We start from the raw sequence: 15,186 nt of genomic DNA, 5'->3' as shown, positions 1-15,186 counted from the left end.
TTTATGTGTAACAGTGAAGTGTGTCTGTTTGTCATGTACACAAGAAATAGGTAAATGATGTTTATTTTCATGGTACTACTTTTTTACACATATGTCATGGTGGCCATGTTTTTTCAAGGTCAGATAAACAACTTTCCGAAGATTTATGTTTTTTTTTTAAAGTTTTTTGTATTTTCTGCAAAAAATAGCTTTTGTTAGCACTAAAATAGACATTTAACTAGATTTTGCCATTCATGAAATTGTGCATAAAACTTTGGAACAGAATGTTTTTGGTCTTCAGAAATTTAGCCCATTCAAGGTAAATTTTCTTATTGTTACCATTTTTATTTTTGTTTAAAATAGTCTTTCAAACATAGAACTGGAAGTGTACTTGCCAATGGCTCATCATATAACAATGTCATGAATGTGAGCTTTGTTGTTATATGAATTTTGGCCTACTTTCACTTTGGACAGACTTTGTGAAAACAAACATGGCTGACAAAGCGGAATCACCTTAAGTTGTAATACGGAACTCGGCAAATGTGGGTTTTTTTCCAAGCGAATTCCTCGATCAACCTTGTACTGACATTAAGTTTGTATCCAATCTGATCAAAATCAGCTCCTTAATAATTTTTTAGGATCTGACGACGACCAATAGGTTGTCACCTTGTGATCTTTCAAACAGCCAATCATCGGCGAGATTTCACAATTTTGAAAGTGATGCAGTTTCTAATTTTAACCCTGGAAAACCAATATTGAGTAGGTAATGTTCACGTTTTCGAGAACAAACATGGCGTTGTCCTAATAGCCGGCATTTAAACTGGCAAACAATCTTGCCCATTAAAAATGAGTCTATTATTTCCAGTTTATTTGTTTCAAATAACTTCAAACCTTTTTTTCCCCAACAAAATCGACAACTTGTTTCATTTTCACAGACAAATGCTGTGAAGGACGATTTGATTGCATGGCTACAAATAGCTTTCTCGGGAAATCCGAATAACAGCGAAGGCAAAACATCTAAGGTGGAAATCAGATTTACATGTAAGAATAAGTAGATCTGAACTTTAGTCAAACTGCTTTGTACCGTAATAGCTGCACGGTGCACTATTGTTCACATAAATTAGTTTACCCGTTGTGCTTATTTTCAAAGTTGTAACCGCAAAAGTTTATTTTATAAGTCAACCCTAGGAAAAAACATAAAATATCAGATCTGAGTGAATGACCATACGCAATTATCGTCGTAAAATTTATAACCGGGGACAGGGAAAAGCGATATGACATTTTTGGAGTCCAATTGAGCAAACCAGAGGTCAGCCATGACTAAATTTTCAAAACACTTTTTACATGTACATCTTTCTCTTCTTTTTTGACACGGTGATCTGTGACAACTACTTAACGGTATGACAACTTTACTGGTTAAATAACACCCCAAACTACCATACAAACATTATTTCAGACTCGAGCATGCACCTGTGTAAAATATAAACCTACTTCTCAACACCCATGTATATCCATACCTATGTAAAACTACAAACATATAATGTAAAATAGCAAATCTGCATCTATTCGCCTATACCATTTCTATGTACAACTACTAAATCGCATCTATGTAAAACTACAAACCTGTCCCTATGTAAAACTACAAACTTGTCCCTATGTAGAAGTACAAACTTGTCCCTATGTAGAAGTACAAACATGTGCCTATGTAAAACTACAAACCTGTCCCTATGTATAACTACAAACATGTGCCTATGTAAAACTACAAACATGTATCTATGTTAAACTACATGTGCTTATGTAAAACTACAAACCTGTCCCTCTGTAAAACTACAAAGATATGCCTATGAAAAACTAAAAACATGTATCTATGTAAAACTAAAAATATGTGCCTATGTCAAACTACAAACCTGTCCCTATGTAAAACTACAAACCTGTCCCTATGTAAAACTACAAACTTGTCCCTATGTAGAAGTACAAACATGTGCCTATGTAAAACTACAAACCTGTCCCTATGTATAACTACAAACATGTGCCTATGTAAAACTACAAACATGTATCTATGTTAAACTACATGTGCTTATGTAAAACTACAAACCTGTCCCTCTGTAAAACTACAAAGATGTGCCTATGAAAAACTAAAAACATGTATCTATATAAAACTACAAATATGTGCCTATGTAAAACTACAAACATGTATCTATGTAAAACTACAAACATGTGTCTATGTAAAACTACAAACATGTGCCTATGTAAAACTTCAAACATGTATCTATGTAAAACTACAAACATGTATCTATGTATAACTACAAACATGTGTCTATGTAAAACTACAAACATGTATCTATGTATAACTACAAACATGTATCTATGTATAACTACAAACATGTGCCTATGTAAAACTACAAACATGTATCTATGTATAACTACAAACATGTGCCTATATGTAAAACTACAAACATGTGCCTATGTAAAACTTCAAACATGTATCTATGTATAACTACAAACATGTATCTATGTATAACTACAAACATGTGCCTATGTAAAACTACAAACTACTTCTTATGTTTAACTACAAACATGCACCTTTGTATAACTATAAACCTGGACCTATGTTTAACTTAAAACCCGTATCTGTGTAAAACTTCAAACATTTACCTGACCTACATCTTTGTTACAAACCTGAACATATGTTAAACTACAAACCTGAACCTATGGAAAACTACAAACTTGGACCAATGTAAAACTTAGGTAAGACAACAAGCTTGGACCTGTGTAAAACTACAAAACTGCACCTATGTTAAACAATGTAACAACAAATCAGCACCTATGTTTAACTACAAACACGCACATATAGAATTATAAATCTGCACCTATGTTACAAACCTGAGCTTGTGTAAAACTACAATTTTGGAACAATATAAAACTACAAACCTGCACTTATGACTGTAACTAGGTAAGAGAAGCGTGTATCTCTGTAGAACTACATACCTGCACTGTGTAGAGCTAAAATCCTGCATCTATGTAAAGCTACAAACTTGTACCTATTTAAAACTATAAACATGAACTACATGAACTACAAACCTGTAAATTTGTTTAACTACAAACCTGTACCTTTAAAAATACATTCATGCATCTATGTAAAATTAAATTCATGCACCTACACAAAACTACATTCTTGCACATAAGAAAATGTACAATTCTTTTGTAAGCTAGAGGGACAGCTTATTGACATTTAAGAATTGAAAGTCATGGACATGATTCAAACCTACAGGAATATGGGCAAAGTGATTCAAAGCATCATATGACCTTATGTAAGGGTCTAACACCACTAAGAGATAAGATATTATACTATGAAAAATTTGATATAACAATACAAATTTATTTTCTGAACATTTTTTTTTACAAATTAGCACAAAGTTCTGTTCCTCTTAATGAATAGTGCTTTACAAATACATTAAATCATCATAAATATTATACATCTTTTCCAAAATTAAAAAAATAATGTTTCAGAATCAAATTAGTCTAATTCATGTGTTACAGTATTTTCCTTATGTTAAAGACTGAAAATTTCCTGTTATGCAACTATTGGAATATCTGTAAAGACAATATCTAACACAATCATAATAAACACCTGTCCTTCAACAGAAGCACTAATGTATGCATTTGTAAATAAATACAAGTCAAAATGAGATGTACGAGTCACAATTAGTTATAATTTGCACATTAAGAATCCTCGTAGAATTTTGGAAGCTGGTCCCCGGTCAGTACATGTCTCTCTACCCCATCTTTTGTGATACATGCCAGTCTGATAACACCTCCTGAACTCCCATCTCTATTAATGGCCAATGAGATTGCTGGAAACAAAATTATCAAAGTTTTACACAAATGAGAGGCATATCAAGCCTCAGAAATGGATATTTTTTTCTTTCTGTGGAAAAGGCAAATATGTTTTATGATGTTCTAATAATAGTTTTAGAACATGTAAGGTGAACGAATTACCGGTAATAAGAAAATAGTGCCGGAAAATAATTCTAATAAAGGAATCAAAATGTAGAACAAAGAAGTGTTTTGATTTCCATACAACATATCTTATCACTATAACTGCACTAAATGGCAAAAAGCAAAAGATGATTCAACTACATGTATATGTGATTTGTATGACAATATGAAATGTGTGTGTGGGTCGACAAATCTTCAGTCCATAAACCAGTAAACTGCCATGATATGGTTTGGGAGTTGACTCCCTTAGAAGAAAGATGTAATTGTGTTTAGAATGGCTTTTCATGTATTTTATGTTTGTATTTTATGTTTTATATATGTGTATACAAAAAAAAACTATACATGCAAAGATGAGACTTTAATAGAATTAATAATGATAATGGCCAATCAGTAACTTTTTGAAGGCTTGGTACCAAACTTAATAAGCTTTTGAAGAATAAAAATAGCATTTTTTAAGATTAAAGCAACTTCATTGTCAGAGGTCAAAAAGTCTAAAAAACATAAAATTTAAAATTCTACATAGTACAAGTGGAGCACTTAAAATGGAAAAATCTACAAAAGGATAATAAAGAAATATGATCAGAATTAAATTAAAAATCGGCCTGATTTCAGTTAAAAGCATTTTTTGGGTTACTTTGCACAATAACAAGAGCTGTCCGTAAGACAGCGCGCTCGACTTTTTTATTGCTTGCCAATAAAAAAAGTTTTTGCAGTAAAAGGCAATACAAGAATCTCTGTATTTTTAAAGTGAACAATGGCCATGAGCATTAAGATATTTAGTGAAGAATTATTTTACTGAATTGTGTGATACCCTTGAACACTGCAGCAAAGTTTGAAATGTTTAAGTCAAAAGAGGGCTGGTAAGAAAGAAAAAAAAACTGAGTTGAGCCTTAAATAAATTTAATAGTATTAAACAGAATTACCTTCTCCTGGACATGTTTGGGAATCATGATTGTAAACAAGTATTCCAACTTTCAAATTAATATCTCAAACAGTTCAGTCAAAAAGTGGACTGGTACTAAAAACTTAACCAAGATTCTAAGTCGATAAAAGGCCTTAATTTTTAAAACAAATCCTTGACAGAGTTACCTTCTCTTGCGTACAGATGGGGGTAATGATGTGAAATAGCATTAAAAGTTTCAAAGCAATATCTCAAAGGGTTAAGGCAATAAGTGGATTTTACCCATATTCAATGTATTTTCTAAGTCAAAAAGGGGCATAATTCTGTCAAAAACCTTGACAGAGTTATGTCCTCTTGTCTGTTGATGAAGGTCGTGATGGTAAACAAGTATGGTCAGTTTCAAAGCAATACCTCCAATGGTTTTGAAATAAAGTGAGGTGGTACAAAAAACTTAACCAAGCTCAATACACTTTCTAAGTCAAAAAAGGGCCATAATTCTGTCAAAAACCTTGACAGAGTTATGTACTCATGTCTGTAGATGGAGGTTATGATGGTGAACAAGTATGGTAAGTTTTAAAGCCATACTTGTAATACTTCTGAAATAAAGTGGGGTGGTACGAAAAACTTAACCAAGGTGTGACGCCAACGCCGACGCCGACGCCGGGGCGAGTAGGATAGCTCCCCTTTTCATAGAAAAGTCGAGCTAAAAATGATGATCTTGGAAAAACAGGGAGAGGGAATGACCTATAAATTTGCACAAAAATTATTGGTCTAGACAATCATCAAACGGTACACAAATATTGGAAAAATATTTCCAGTCCCGTCAAGTTCAAAAACCTCAGTGGAGCCATTTTTCTTGCATTATAGTATAATAATGTATGGTGAATCATTCAAAAGCTTTGTAATTAATAACTCCGACCTATTAGGCTTCTTTGTTATATTCCTGTGCAATTAAATTCAAACTGTGCATTATTCTAACACGACCCGCATTTTTCCCATTGAACATAGAAGAACCCAAAGTGTGTGTTATTATGCAATAAATTCACTGTTTGACATTTTATATTTAGAAATGTGACATAATCATTATACATGTGACGTAACCACTAAAATGTAACACGCTGAAAATAAGTACGGAAACAAATCACGCGCAATTTAGGTTAGTATCAGGTACGGCAGCATTTATGGGTTGATGTTGTGTTAGAATCGAAATAATATATCCAATTTGGTGATTTTATCGCTTGATAACATCACTTTTTGTCGTTCGGATGCACATCATTATATCACTTGGGCTACGCCCTCGTGATATAATTCATCGCATCCGAACTTCAAACAGTGATATTACTGAGTGATAAAATCACAGTTTGGGATATATTATTTCTTAAACAATGCACTCAAAATCCATTTATTTCCATAAAGTCATTATAACATACTATTATAGAACATCAACAATTAACATAAATCACATTTCAAGAGAGTCTTAATATAGTAACATATACAAACCATTAGCGATAAATTTCAGACATTCATCTTTGCCCATTCCTGGTTTATAATTAGCATCCACGTAACCATAGAGATAGGTACTTCCTGATCCACCAATCGCCACTGGCATTCTTGTCCACATTCCACCGAGTGGTATTGTGTAAACCTACAAAAATATTAAATTGTTATACAAATTGTAGAATAAGTTATACAAGAATATCTTAATTGTCTCTCACAATGTTTAGAACAAGGCCTTACTTACAAATTTCAAAAATTCAAAGAGCCCTAGACCTATTAACAAAAAGATTGGGGAAAAACACTGCAAATGTATACATGTATATGTTAATTTCAAACATCATTCATAATAACAAAAAGGGTTGGATCAAAAGTTATTTCAAAATTATCAAAGAATAAGCTATTTTTCAATCTTAATAGCTTATACAAGTGTCTAATGAATTAAATCATTCCTTAAACTGATTATCATACGTGATACCATAAAAAAAATTTTTCCTGATGTATAAGATAAAGCATCCATACCTGTCCACCATTGCGTTTATCCCATCCCGCCACTAGTATACCAGCGGATAAACTGTCACGATTATTGTAACACAAATTTCTGAATGTACTGGCGGCAGTCTTCACCAATGGTTCCTCGCCCCTCTCCATTCTATAAATAAACAATACTCGGTTTACCTTGGTCTATATTGAAACATAATAATATGGACACATTTTTGCTTAAATTTATAGTTTATACTTTAAATCAAAATTAACAGTCTCCAGCAGAAGGGGGGAGGCATTAAAACAAATAAGTAATGACTTAGACTTACTTGTAAAAGTTAAGGTGGTAGTTAACAATATCCGCAACAGCCTGGGTGTCGGCAGCCGATCCTGATCGACAACAATAGATGTAATCTGTTACCTTTGTAAGCTTGTCTGTCACACGATTAGCAATATATGCTCTAAAAATACAATATATGCTCTAAAAATACATACAAGTTTTCATTCGTTTTATTTTATTGTTAGGCATTTAAAATATTCAACCTTTGGCCTAATTTTTCACTTTTTCATCAAACAAAAGGACAATTTTAAGACTTTAAAAAAAAGTTCTATGGTTTGAAGGTCATTTATTTTATACAAATTTGTTCCACTTGACTACAAAAATGTAATGTGAAGAGACATATAAGTTAAAACAACTTTACTCATTTACATTCAATACAGAGCTTATCATACATTTATCAAATCATTTAAGAAATACCCCAGTAACCAGAATTTAATCAAATAAACTGCACAATCTATATGAAAAATGAGAACTTCTAATTAACCCTTACTTTTAAAGTAAAAATTGATTAGCCTTTGCCACTAATATAGAGCAAGGTCAGCCTGTACTCTGGTGCAGTCTGGACGGGCTTTATACTGATACCAGCTCGATATTTGTACTTTGACATTGAAATCCCTTAAACTTTAAATGGACTGTTCCAAATTCAAAGTAGAGCAAATCTATTACATAAATTAAGCGTGTTCATGGTTAAACTATAAATTATAAAACCACTCTTACCCTGAAGTTGTCCTAGAATCTGCACCAATTACAACACCTCCATCAAATTCTATAGCCGCTATTGTTGTCTATAAAGAAAACAATTTGATGTTTAACTATAGTATACAAAAAAGAACTATTTACAATGAAATAGGATTGAAAAAGTTTTTTCTAGTATTAATTGAAACAAGAGCAATCTGTGATCACATGTGTCCCTTAATGATAGCCAATTAAGCAGTTGTATTGAGTGGTGATTGACCAGTTTGTTTCCTACATGTTGCAGTTACTGTGTTTTGTTTGATTTGGGTTTTACGTCACACCAACACAGTATAGGTCATTTGGCGACTTTCCAGCTTTACGTGGAGGAAGACCTCAGGTGCCCCTCCATGCATTTTTTCAGGCACGAATGGGCACCTGAGTAGAACCACCGACGTTCCGTAAGCTAGCTGGATAGCTTCCTCACATGAAAGAAACCAAAGTCCCTGTCGGGATGTGAACCCACATCGGTGAGGGGCTAGTGGTTTGAAGTCAACGACCTTAACCACTCGGCCACGGACACCCCTAATTACTGTGTAACAGGAGACACAATATTAATCATTAACAGGCTAAAACACATTTTTATTCCAGCGCTGTAACTGTTGGCATTGCCAAAATCATATAACTTGAGAGCCCATGAAATATGCTCAAATACTTGAAGTATTGATCAATCTTGAAATTGGATTAGTAGTTAAGAGATGTAGTCTAGATAAAATTTAAAAAAAATTAAAATAATTAAGTAAACAATAAGACAAGTTTGTCACACCTGTAGTTCCACGAAACCACTTTCACCCAGAAACAAAACAATTGTAAAACGACTGCTGGTGTTAGAGCTAGAGGTGCAACCTTGCATCGAAAACCAGTTTTGTTGTAACTAATTTGATATATATGATGTCAACCATAATAATTTTGATTCAATTCACAACCAAAAATCAACATGGAAAAACTATGAGTTTAAGTCAATTTCTGACTACACTTTACTATGTTACATACAATTGGTAATTTAAACTCGGTCATCCAATCAGTGAATCCGTAGTTTTGTAAGCAAAATCAGAATGGCTTCAGAATGGACGGTAGTTTGCACTTTACAGTACCGTCCATGAACAGGCTCAATCAAACCGAGCCTGCAACATTTTCAATTATGTTGTGTTGGACTTTCTTTAGGGATTCTTATTTTCTCTATTTTATCGCCACATCAGCGTTGTTTTTGCTGTGTGGAGGCTGTAAAAAGTTGCCCCATACATTTAATCACAGATGTTATATTTCTGATCCTTAAAGATTGTTCAGCACAACATTATTTTGTGCTTGTGGTATTTTTAGTTCTTTCGATTGGGCTATTTTCTTGTTGGGTGATTCCAGTATTCCTCACTAGAATACTGTTGAATCACCCTTAGCAGAGCAACAGATAAGGTGCGTATTTGCGTATTTACGCAATTAATTTTATAAAATACGCAATTGATTTTTTAACAATGCGTATCAAAACCCATTAAAAAAAATAAAGTACGCAATTGTCTTAAAAACCCGTGCGTATTGTCATTTTCATCACCACAGAATTAATCTGTCGTACGTTAGTAGTTTTGGACAAATTATATCGATGTGCATGCTATCCGAATATTCCCGAATCAATGCTAACTAATCAACGGTCTCCGGTCATCGGTCTCCAAAGACCGACTAAGTCATATCAATTAAGCATGAGACCGTCGATTTTTCTACTCAGGTCGACGGTCTTTACAGACCGGCAGAGACCGTTGATTTTGCGGAAACTGTCAATAAGTAGGTCCCACTTGTATCAATAGACGCTTTGAAAGCAATATGACGTCGTACAAAAAGGAAAGTGATATGAAACAAAAAAATCGTAAATATTAAAAAGTCAGTTAGAAAACGAACTTGTTAAAAGATATTATGAAATATAACATGAGCATTTTATATACTGTATAAGTACTTATTTTGGCGGGGGTTTATATTTGGCTATATTGGCGGTCAGGGTCAGTAGCGCCAATTCAAAACACCGCCAATTTAAAGCACCGCCATTTTAGATCATCGCCATTATTCTTTGAAAGGTAGACAATCATGGTAAAATAACTTTGGTTTGTCCGAGTAATCTCCCTTGATTATTTGTAATAAAAATAAACATTACAAGTAAGCTGAAAAGAATTTGTTTATTTTTAAGTCTTGGTACGAAACTCATTTAATTATATATCTATATACTGTATTTATTACGAAGATGATCACACGACGAGAAACAAATCTAAATGTCATATAAAAATCAGATATGGAATCATGTTACACTTTGTACATTTAATTACTTAAGGAAATTTATAGTCCTGCCTTAGAGAAAGACTCGGCAATGATGTCGGGCTTTGTGGCTAGTTTAGAAACAACCTTGACCAGCCATTGTGCCTATATATACCTATAAATAGCAAAATATTTGTGATATCAGCTCAACAAATTGCTCGTGCTAATGTTATTCCTATTCATTTAAGAAACATCTCTCAAATCACGATACAAATAATAACAAAAATAGTTCATGTTTTTATTAAAATCGTTCAGAATTAGCACGATGTAAAGATAAAGGTGACCAAGCATAGGTATACCGTATGCCGTAAAATAAACGAGGACAGTCAACTACTGCGTGACCGGTGTTATTTTTTTTTTTTTATTCTTTATTAGTAATCGCCAATTCATAAAACATAAAACGTAAAAAATAAAACAACTGTGAAATGTTCTAGTAGATCTAAATTGTTAATCCTAATTCTTTTTTGTTAATCCTAATTTCTTTTCAAAACAGTTTAAATTTTATTGATATTGAAACCATAAAATTCATATTTTCATAATTGAATACCCAATTGATCTTGAAATCATAGGGTGACGAGTTTTGGAATACCCAATTAAATGGAGCCAATACCCAATTCCAAAAGAAATGATGGAGTAATACCCAATTCACTTTTAAAGCTTATCTGTTGCTCTGCCTTAGGATATGTGGCCTGCTTTTTAAATTTGTCTTTTGACGTCTTATCTGTGATACATGTATGCAGGCTTCATAACCTCTGATCCTCTTTCAAAATTCCATTTTATTTAGTTCCGCCCATTGTTTTCTCGTTTAGGGCACACGCATTTTTTTACTTGGGGACCATATGCCGCTTTTCATGGAATGGCACTTACGTGTCACATTGAAGGTTTCATGATAACCGCCATATGAACACATCTGCAGATGTTTCAAAATTATACCAGTTCATTTTAAATGTTGAATTCTGCTTAAGCTGGTGCTAGGGGGCGTGGACGGTAGTTTGCACTTTACAGTACCGTCCATGAACAGGCTCAATCAAACCGAGTCTGCAACATTTTCAATTATGTTGTGTTGGACTTTCTTTAGGGATTCTTATTTTCTCTATTTCAACACTGTTCAAAGTTCAAACAATAAAGAAGAAAAAAAGATGATGATCTAAAAAGATATTGTTCACATTGGAACAGTTATAAATGGTAATAGTTTCAAATAAGTTCAAAAATACAAAACTTAAGCCTTAATGACACGGCCATCTATCTATCTCTGACTGTCGCTTCTCATTCTAGCTTACTGCAACACGACTTACACCAACTTGAACAATGGGAGACAAAATGGGGCATGCAATTTAATCCATCAAAATGCACGGTTATCCAAATCACAAAACGAAAAACAGTCATTCCAACACAATACCTACATTAGAAACAGTTTCGTCTGCAAAATACCTTGGCATTACAATATCAAATGATCTAACATGGAACAAACACATAAACAACATCACAACAAAGGCAAATCAAACACTTGGTTTTCTACGCCGAAACATCAAGGTTCACTCAGAAAGGTTAAAGTCAACTGCATACAAGACACTTGTTAGGCCCCAGCTCGAATATAGCTCCACGGTCTGGTCCCCCTACACAGGAACTCTCATTGACCAGATAGAGTCCGCCAAGAGAAGGGCTGCTAGGTGGGTCAAACATGACTTTGGCCGTATGTCGAGTGTCACTGACATGTTGACTTCCCTTCAATGGAGGCGCCTTGACCTTCGGCGTATTGACCAACGCCTGGTCATGTTTCACAACATCTTGCATGACCAGGTGGCTATCCCTTTCCCAAAATATATCGTCCCTCTTACAAGATCATCAAGAACATCCCATCCCCATGCATTCCAACAAGTCCAAACTAAAACTGATTACTATAAATATTCATTTTTCCCAAGAACAATAGTCCACTGGAATGCTTTACCACCTGATATCATGAACTTGTCTGGCCCAGAGTTCAGTCTGGCTGTAAGCCGGATTGAACATACGTCTCCCTAAAATACCTTCTCTATTTTTAACCTGTTTTTATTTGTTTGGGTCGTCAGACCAAACAAATAATGGTAGCGAAATTTCAGAGTCTAATGCTGTTAATTGCAAATGCCGAAAGTAGTCCACTTTTTTGACGCGGTTACTTCCCTTTATATGTACACTAGTTAACGCCGAAAAATTCAGGGGAGATCACTGCGTAAAGATGGTCAAAGACAGGCACATTAATTTCCAAGCAAAATAATTCCCGAATGGTCGAAGATTTCTAATATTGTTTTATTGTATTTTCTGATCGAAAATAAGTAAATACAAAGCGGACATTCAATCTCTGACACAGAAGTTTACGACAAACCTAACAACAAGTAGTTCTCAAAACAGCTTTAAACTAGCGATTTAAAAGAAAGAAATATTTTTATTTTGTTACAAGTATCCAACAAATTACAACGCATTCAAAGTTTAAAAATAGCGTTGGCTTATAGAATTGTCAATAAATGCACAATCACAAATTACGCGGATGAATATGATTTTATCAATGAAAATACTATTTTTAGCGATGTCGATTACCGAATACTACACAAACCGATATAGATTCTACATGTCGGACTGTTTGAGCGAGAAGATTTTCGCTAAATTATTAACTTCAATTTTAAACAACAGGTTTATCCTGAACAAAATACCTCGAAATTAATAAGGATTATAAACCCGAAATGCAATGGAAGTTCTAAATTTAGAATGACTTGATGTTATTCAGACATTGCTTGTATAACTTCTCCGTGGTGCAGGGGTAACGCGCTCGCTTAGTGAGTGAGAGGTCTGGAGTTCAAATCCCAGTCGAGGAAACTTTTTTTTTTAATTCTTTTTTAAGTGTCTTTGTTAAGGAAGTAGCCATGATATGCAAGGATAAAGTGTGGCTGTCGTAAAAAATGAACATAAATGATTTTTTGATGCAACTCTAGTTATGCAGAATTCCGTATGTATCAAACTCTGGTGCCTTGCAAAATGAATTATAATACATAAAAATAAACTTATACAGGAAAATACATACAGATATACAGTGCGATTTAGATTGCAAAGATCAGAAAATACCACAGAACTTGCAGCCCTTTGATTCTTTATAAATATACATGCTTATAGTAAGTTCCAGGATTATTTACATCTGTGTTAAACAACAGTTAAAGTCGTTACAAGCCCTAATTTAGATCGAATAATATGGTTTTCTTCAGGCCGTACACATATAAATTCACCGTGGCTGAAGGGTTTTCGCGCTCGCTTAGGAAGCGAGAGGTCTGGAGTTCAAATCCCAGTAAAGGCAATTTGTTTAAGTCAAATAAACATTGGATTGAATATCAGTGTTGCAATTAGACTTATAACCAATTTACTACAATTAAAACGCTGGAAAGCATTGGTGGCACTTTACATATAATCTCACAACCTGTACCTTTCTTACATTCTGAGACCCAAACAAATTCAGCGCCTTCTGTGCTTTGATTAACAATATACTCATTTCCATTACTTGTATATTCTTTTATTTCAGTTCTTTTACTAACATTCTTGTCAGTTGACGCGCGTCAAGTCTAGGTCCCCAGCTGGGGTTTGACTATATGGAAGATAGATAGATAAATCTATATGATCGGTCTTACATACAGTTTATCCGGATAAGTTCATTATCGGATGAATTAAAATGATGCTCCTTATTCTATAATTTACAGGAAAAACAGTTCCATATTCAAAAGAAATGTAAACAATATATTACCCCAGTTGACAACTCTGACGTTAGCCAATCTGGTCTTCCAACACACCCTGTAGTCTCGGCGGAAACTGCCGGTAGATATTTGCTGGTCATGATGGACGCCATGTTGATCATCAATATAATCTGGTTCCCGGTCTTGCAATGTCAATCCCATTCAAGTACCGGAAAAAGCACGGAAAGCGTTACTACTTGATTAGAATAATTATGAGCCATGGCGAGAAACAAAATTCAGAAACTTTGATAATTTGTCTATCAGATTTAATGGAAAGTGCAACATCTTATTGTCAGTTTTTCAACAAAATGTTAACAAGTTTTCAATATATGAACTATAATATTGTTAATATATTTGTAACAAGTGTATATAGATAAATTGTGCAAATCAACTATTAAAAAAAATCCAAAAAACAATGAATTAACGTGGAAGAATATTACAAAAAAGTGACAAAAGATCGCCAAAAACCACGGATTTATTTAACATATATATGTAATATAAATCCGTGCCAAAACGGCCTAAGAAACCAGGTTATATAGTTTGAACTATAGGTTTTTTATTTAAACATATTTTATTGCAAAAAAGACTTATACATACATGTAAAGACAGTTACAATTCAATGACATAACATATTTGACAAAAGGGTCGATCCACAAGTTCTCTCAACATTAGCAACCGGTCTTCCCTTGAAGAAGTATTCAATCTTTTCCCACGATTAAGTATTGAAACTGTTGTCAAAATTAAGTCATAATGTTGAGTTCCGTTATCATTTTTTACTTTCTGTACTTTGTACAATCTGGGACATACGATATAGTATATCCCAGGTACAATTAATAGTTTCTATCAATATAATCGCATTATTAGTTTCGATCATGTTGAAAATGGTATAAATAGAAATATTTTATTGATATTGTTATTATAGCCAGGTACATTGTAATTTAACATAACCAGGTAATTTACCTCATATACTAAATGGACAGTAGTGAATTTTTGAAATGGTTATACCAATAAGTTCATCTTCTCTTTTGATAAATAAAGTATGAACGAATAGATTCTGATAATTTAAAGACAAATAGTATGATAATTATGTACTTAAAATTTAGCTTGGGAATTGTATGAAATATGAATATAAAGTTCCGTTAATTAATAGTTGGTCTTTTTTAGATAACATTATTTAAACCCCTTAATTCTCAATCTGAAATTGACAAGCC

The 15,186-nt window shown here is 33.5% G+C and overlaps 1 protein-coding gene across 1 annotated transcript; it reads right to left on the bottom strand.

Annotated features, from left to right (window-relative positions):
• Window positions 1–3,559: 3,559 nt before the first annotated feature.
• On the bottom strand, window positions 3,560–14,145 carry LOC132740600 (proteasome subunit beta type-6-like). The gene is made up of 6 exons (XM_060728535.1): window positions 13,987–14,145; window positions 7,914–7,981; window positions 7,186–7,317; window positions 6,896–7,025; window positions 6,380–6,524; window positions 3,560–3,833 (listed from the first exon to the last, which is right to left on the bottom strand). Exons 1-6 carry the CDS (start codon window positions 14,095–14,097, stop codon window positions 3,703–3,705), a joined length of 717 nt encoding a protein of 238 aa, XP_060584518.1. The 5' UTR covers window positions 14,098–14,145; the 3' UTR covers window positions 3,560–3,702.
• Window positions 14,146–15,186: the final 1,041 nt, after the last annotated feature.

The sequence above is a fragment of the Ruditapes philippinarum genome, unplaced genomic scaffold (assembly GCF_026571515.1).
Source record: "Ruditapes philippinarum isolate M1 unplaced genomic scaffold, ASM2657151v2 ctg6222_1_1_1_1, whole genome shotgun sequence".
Lineage (NCBI taxonomy): Eukaryota > Metazoa > Mollusca > Bivalvia > Venerida > Veneridae > Ruditapes > Ruditapes philippinarum.
The sequence above is the reverse complement of the archived record's forward strand: the minus strand, read 5'-3'. Positions and strand labels throughout refer to the sequence as shown.

Coding starts and splice junctions, on each gene's coding strand:
- LOC132740600 (XM_060728535.1), bottom strand. CDS start 14,097: ATGATCAACATGGCGTCCATCATGACCAGCAAATATCTACCGGCAGTT. Junction 7,318..7,913: donor GATTCTAGGACAACTTCAGG/GTAAGAGTGGTT, acceptor TTGTATTTTTAG/AGCATATATTGCTAATCGTG. Junction 3,834..6,379: donor TCTGAAATTTATCGCTAATG/GTTTGTATATGT, acceptor TTTTGTTTCCAG/CAATCTCATTGGCCATTAAT.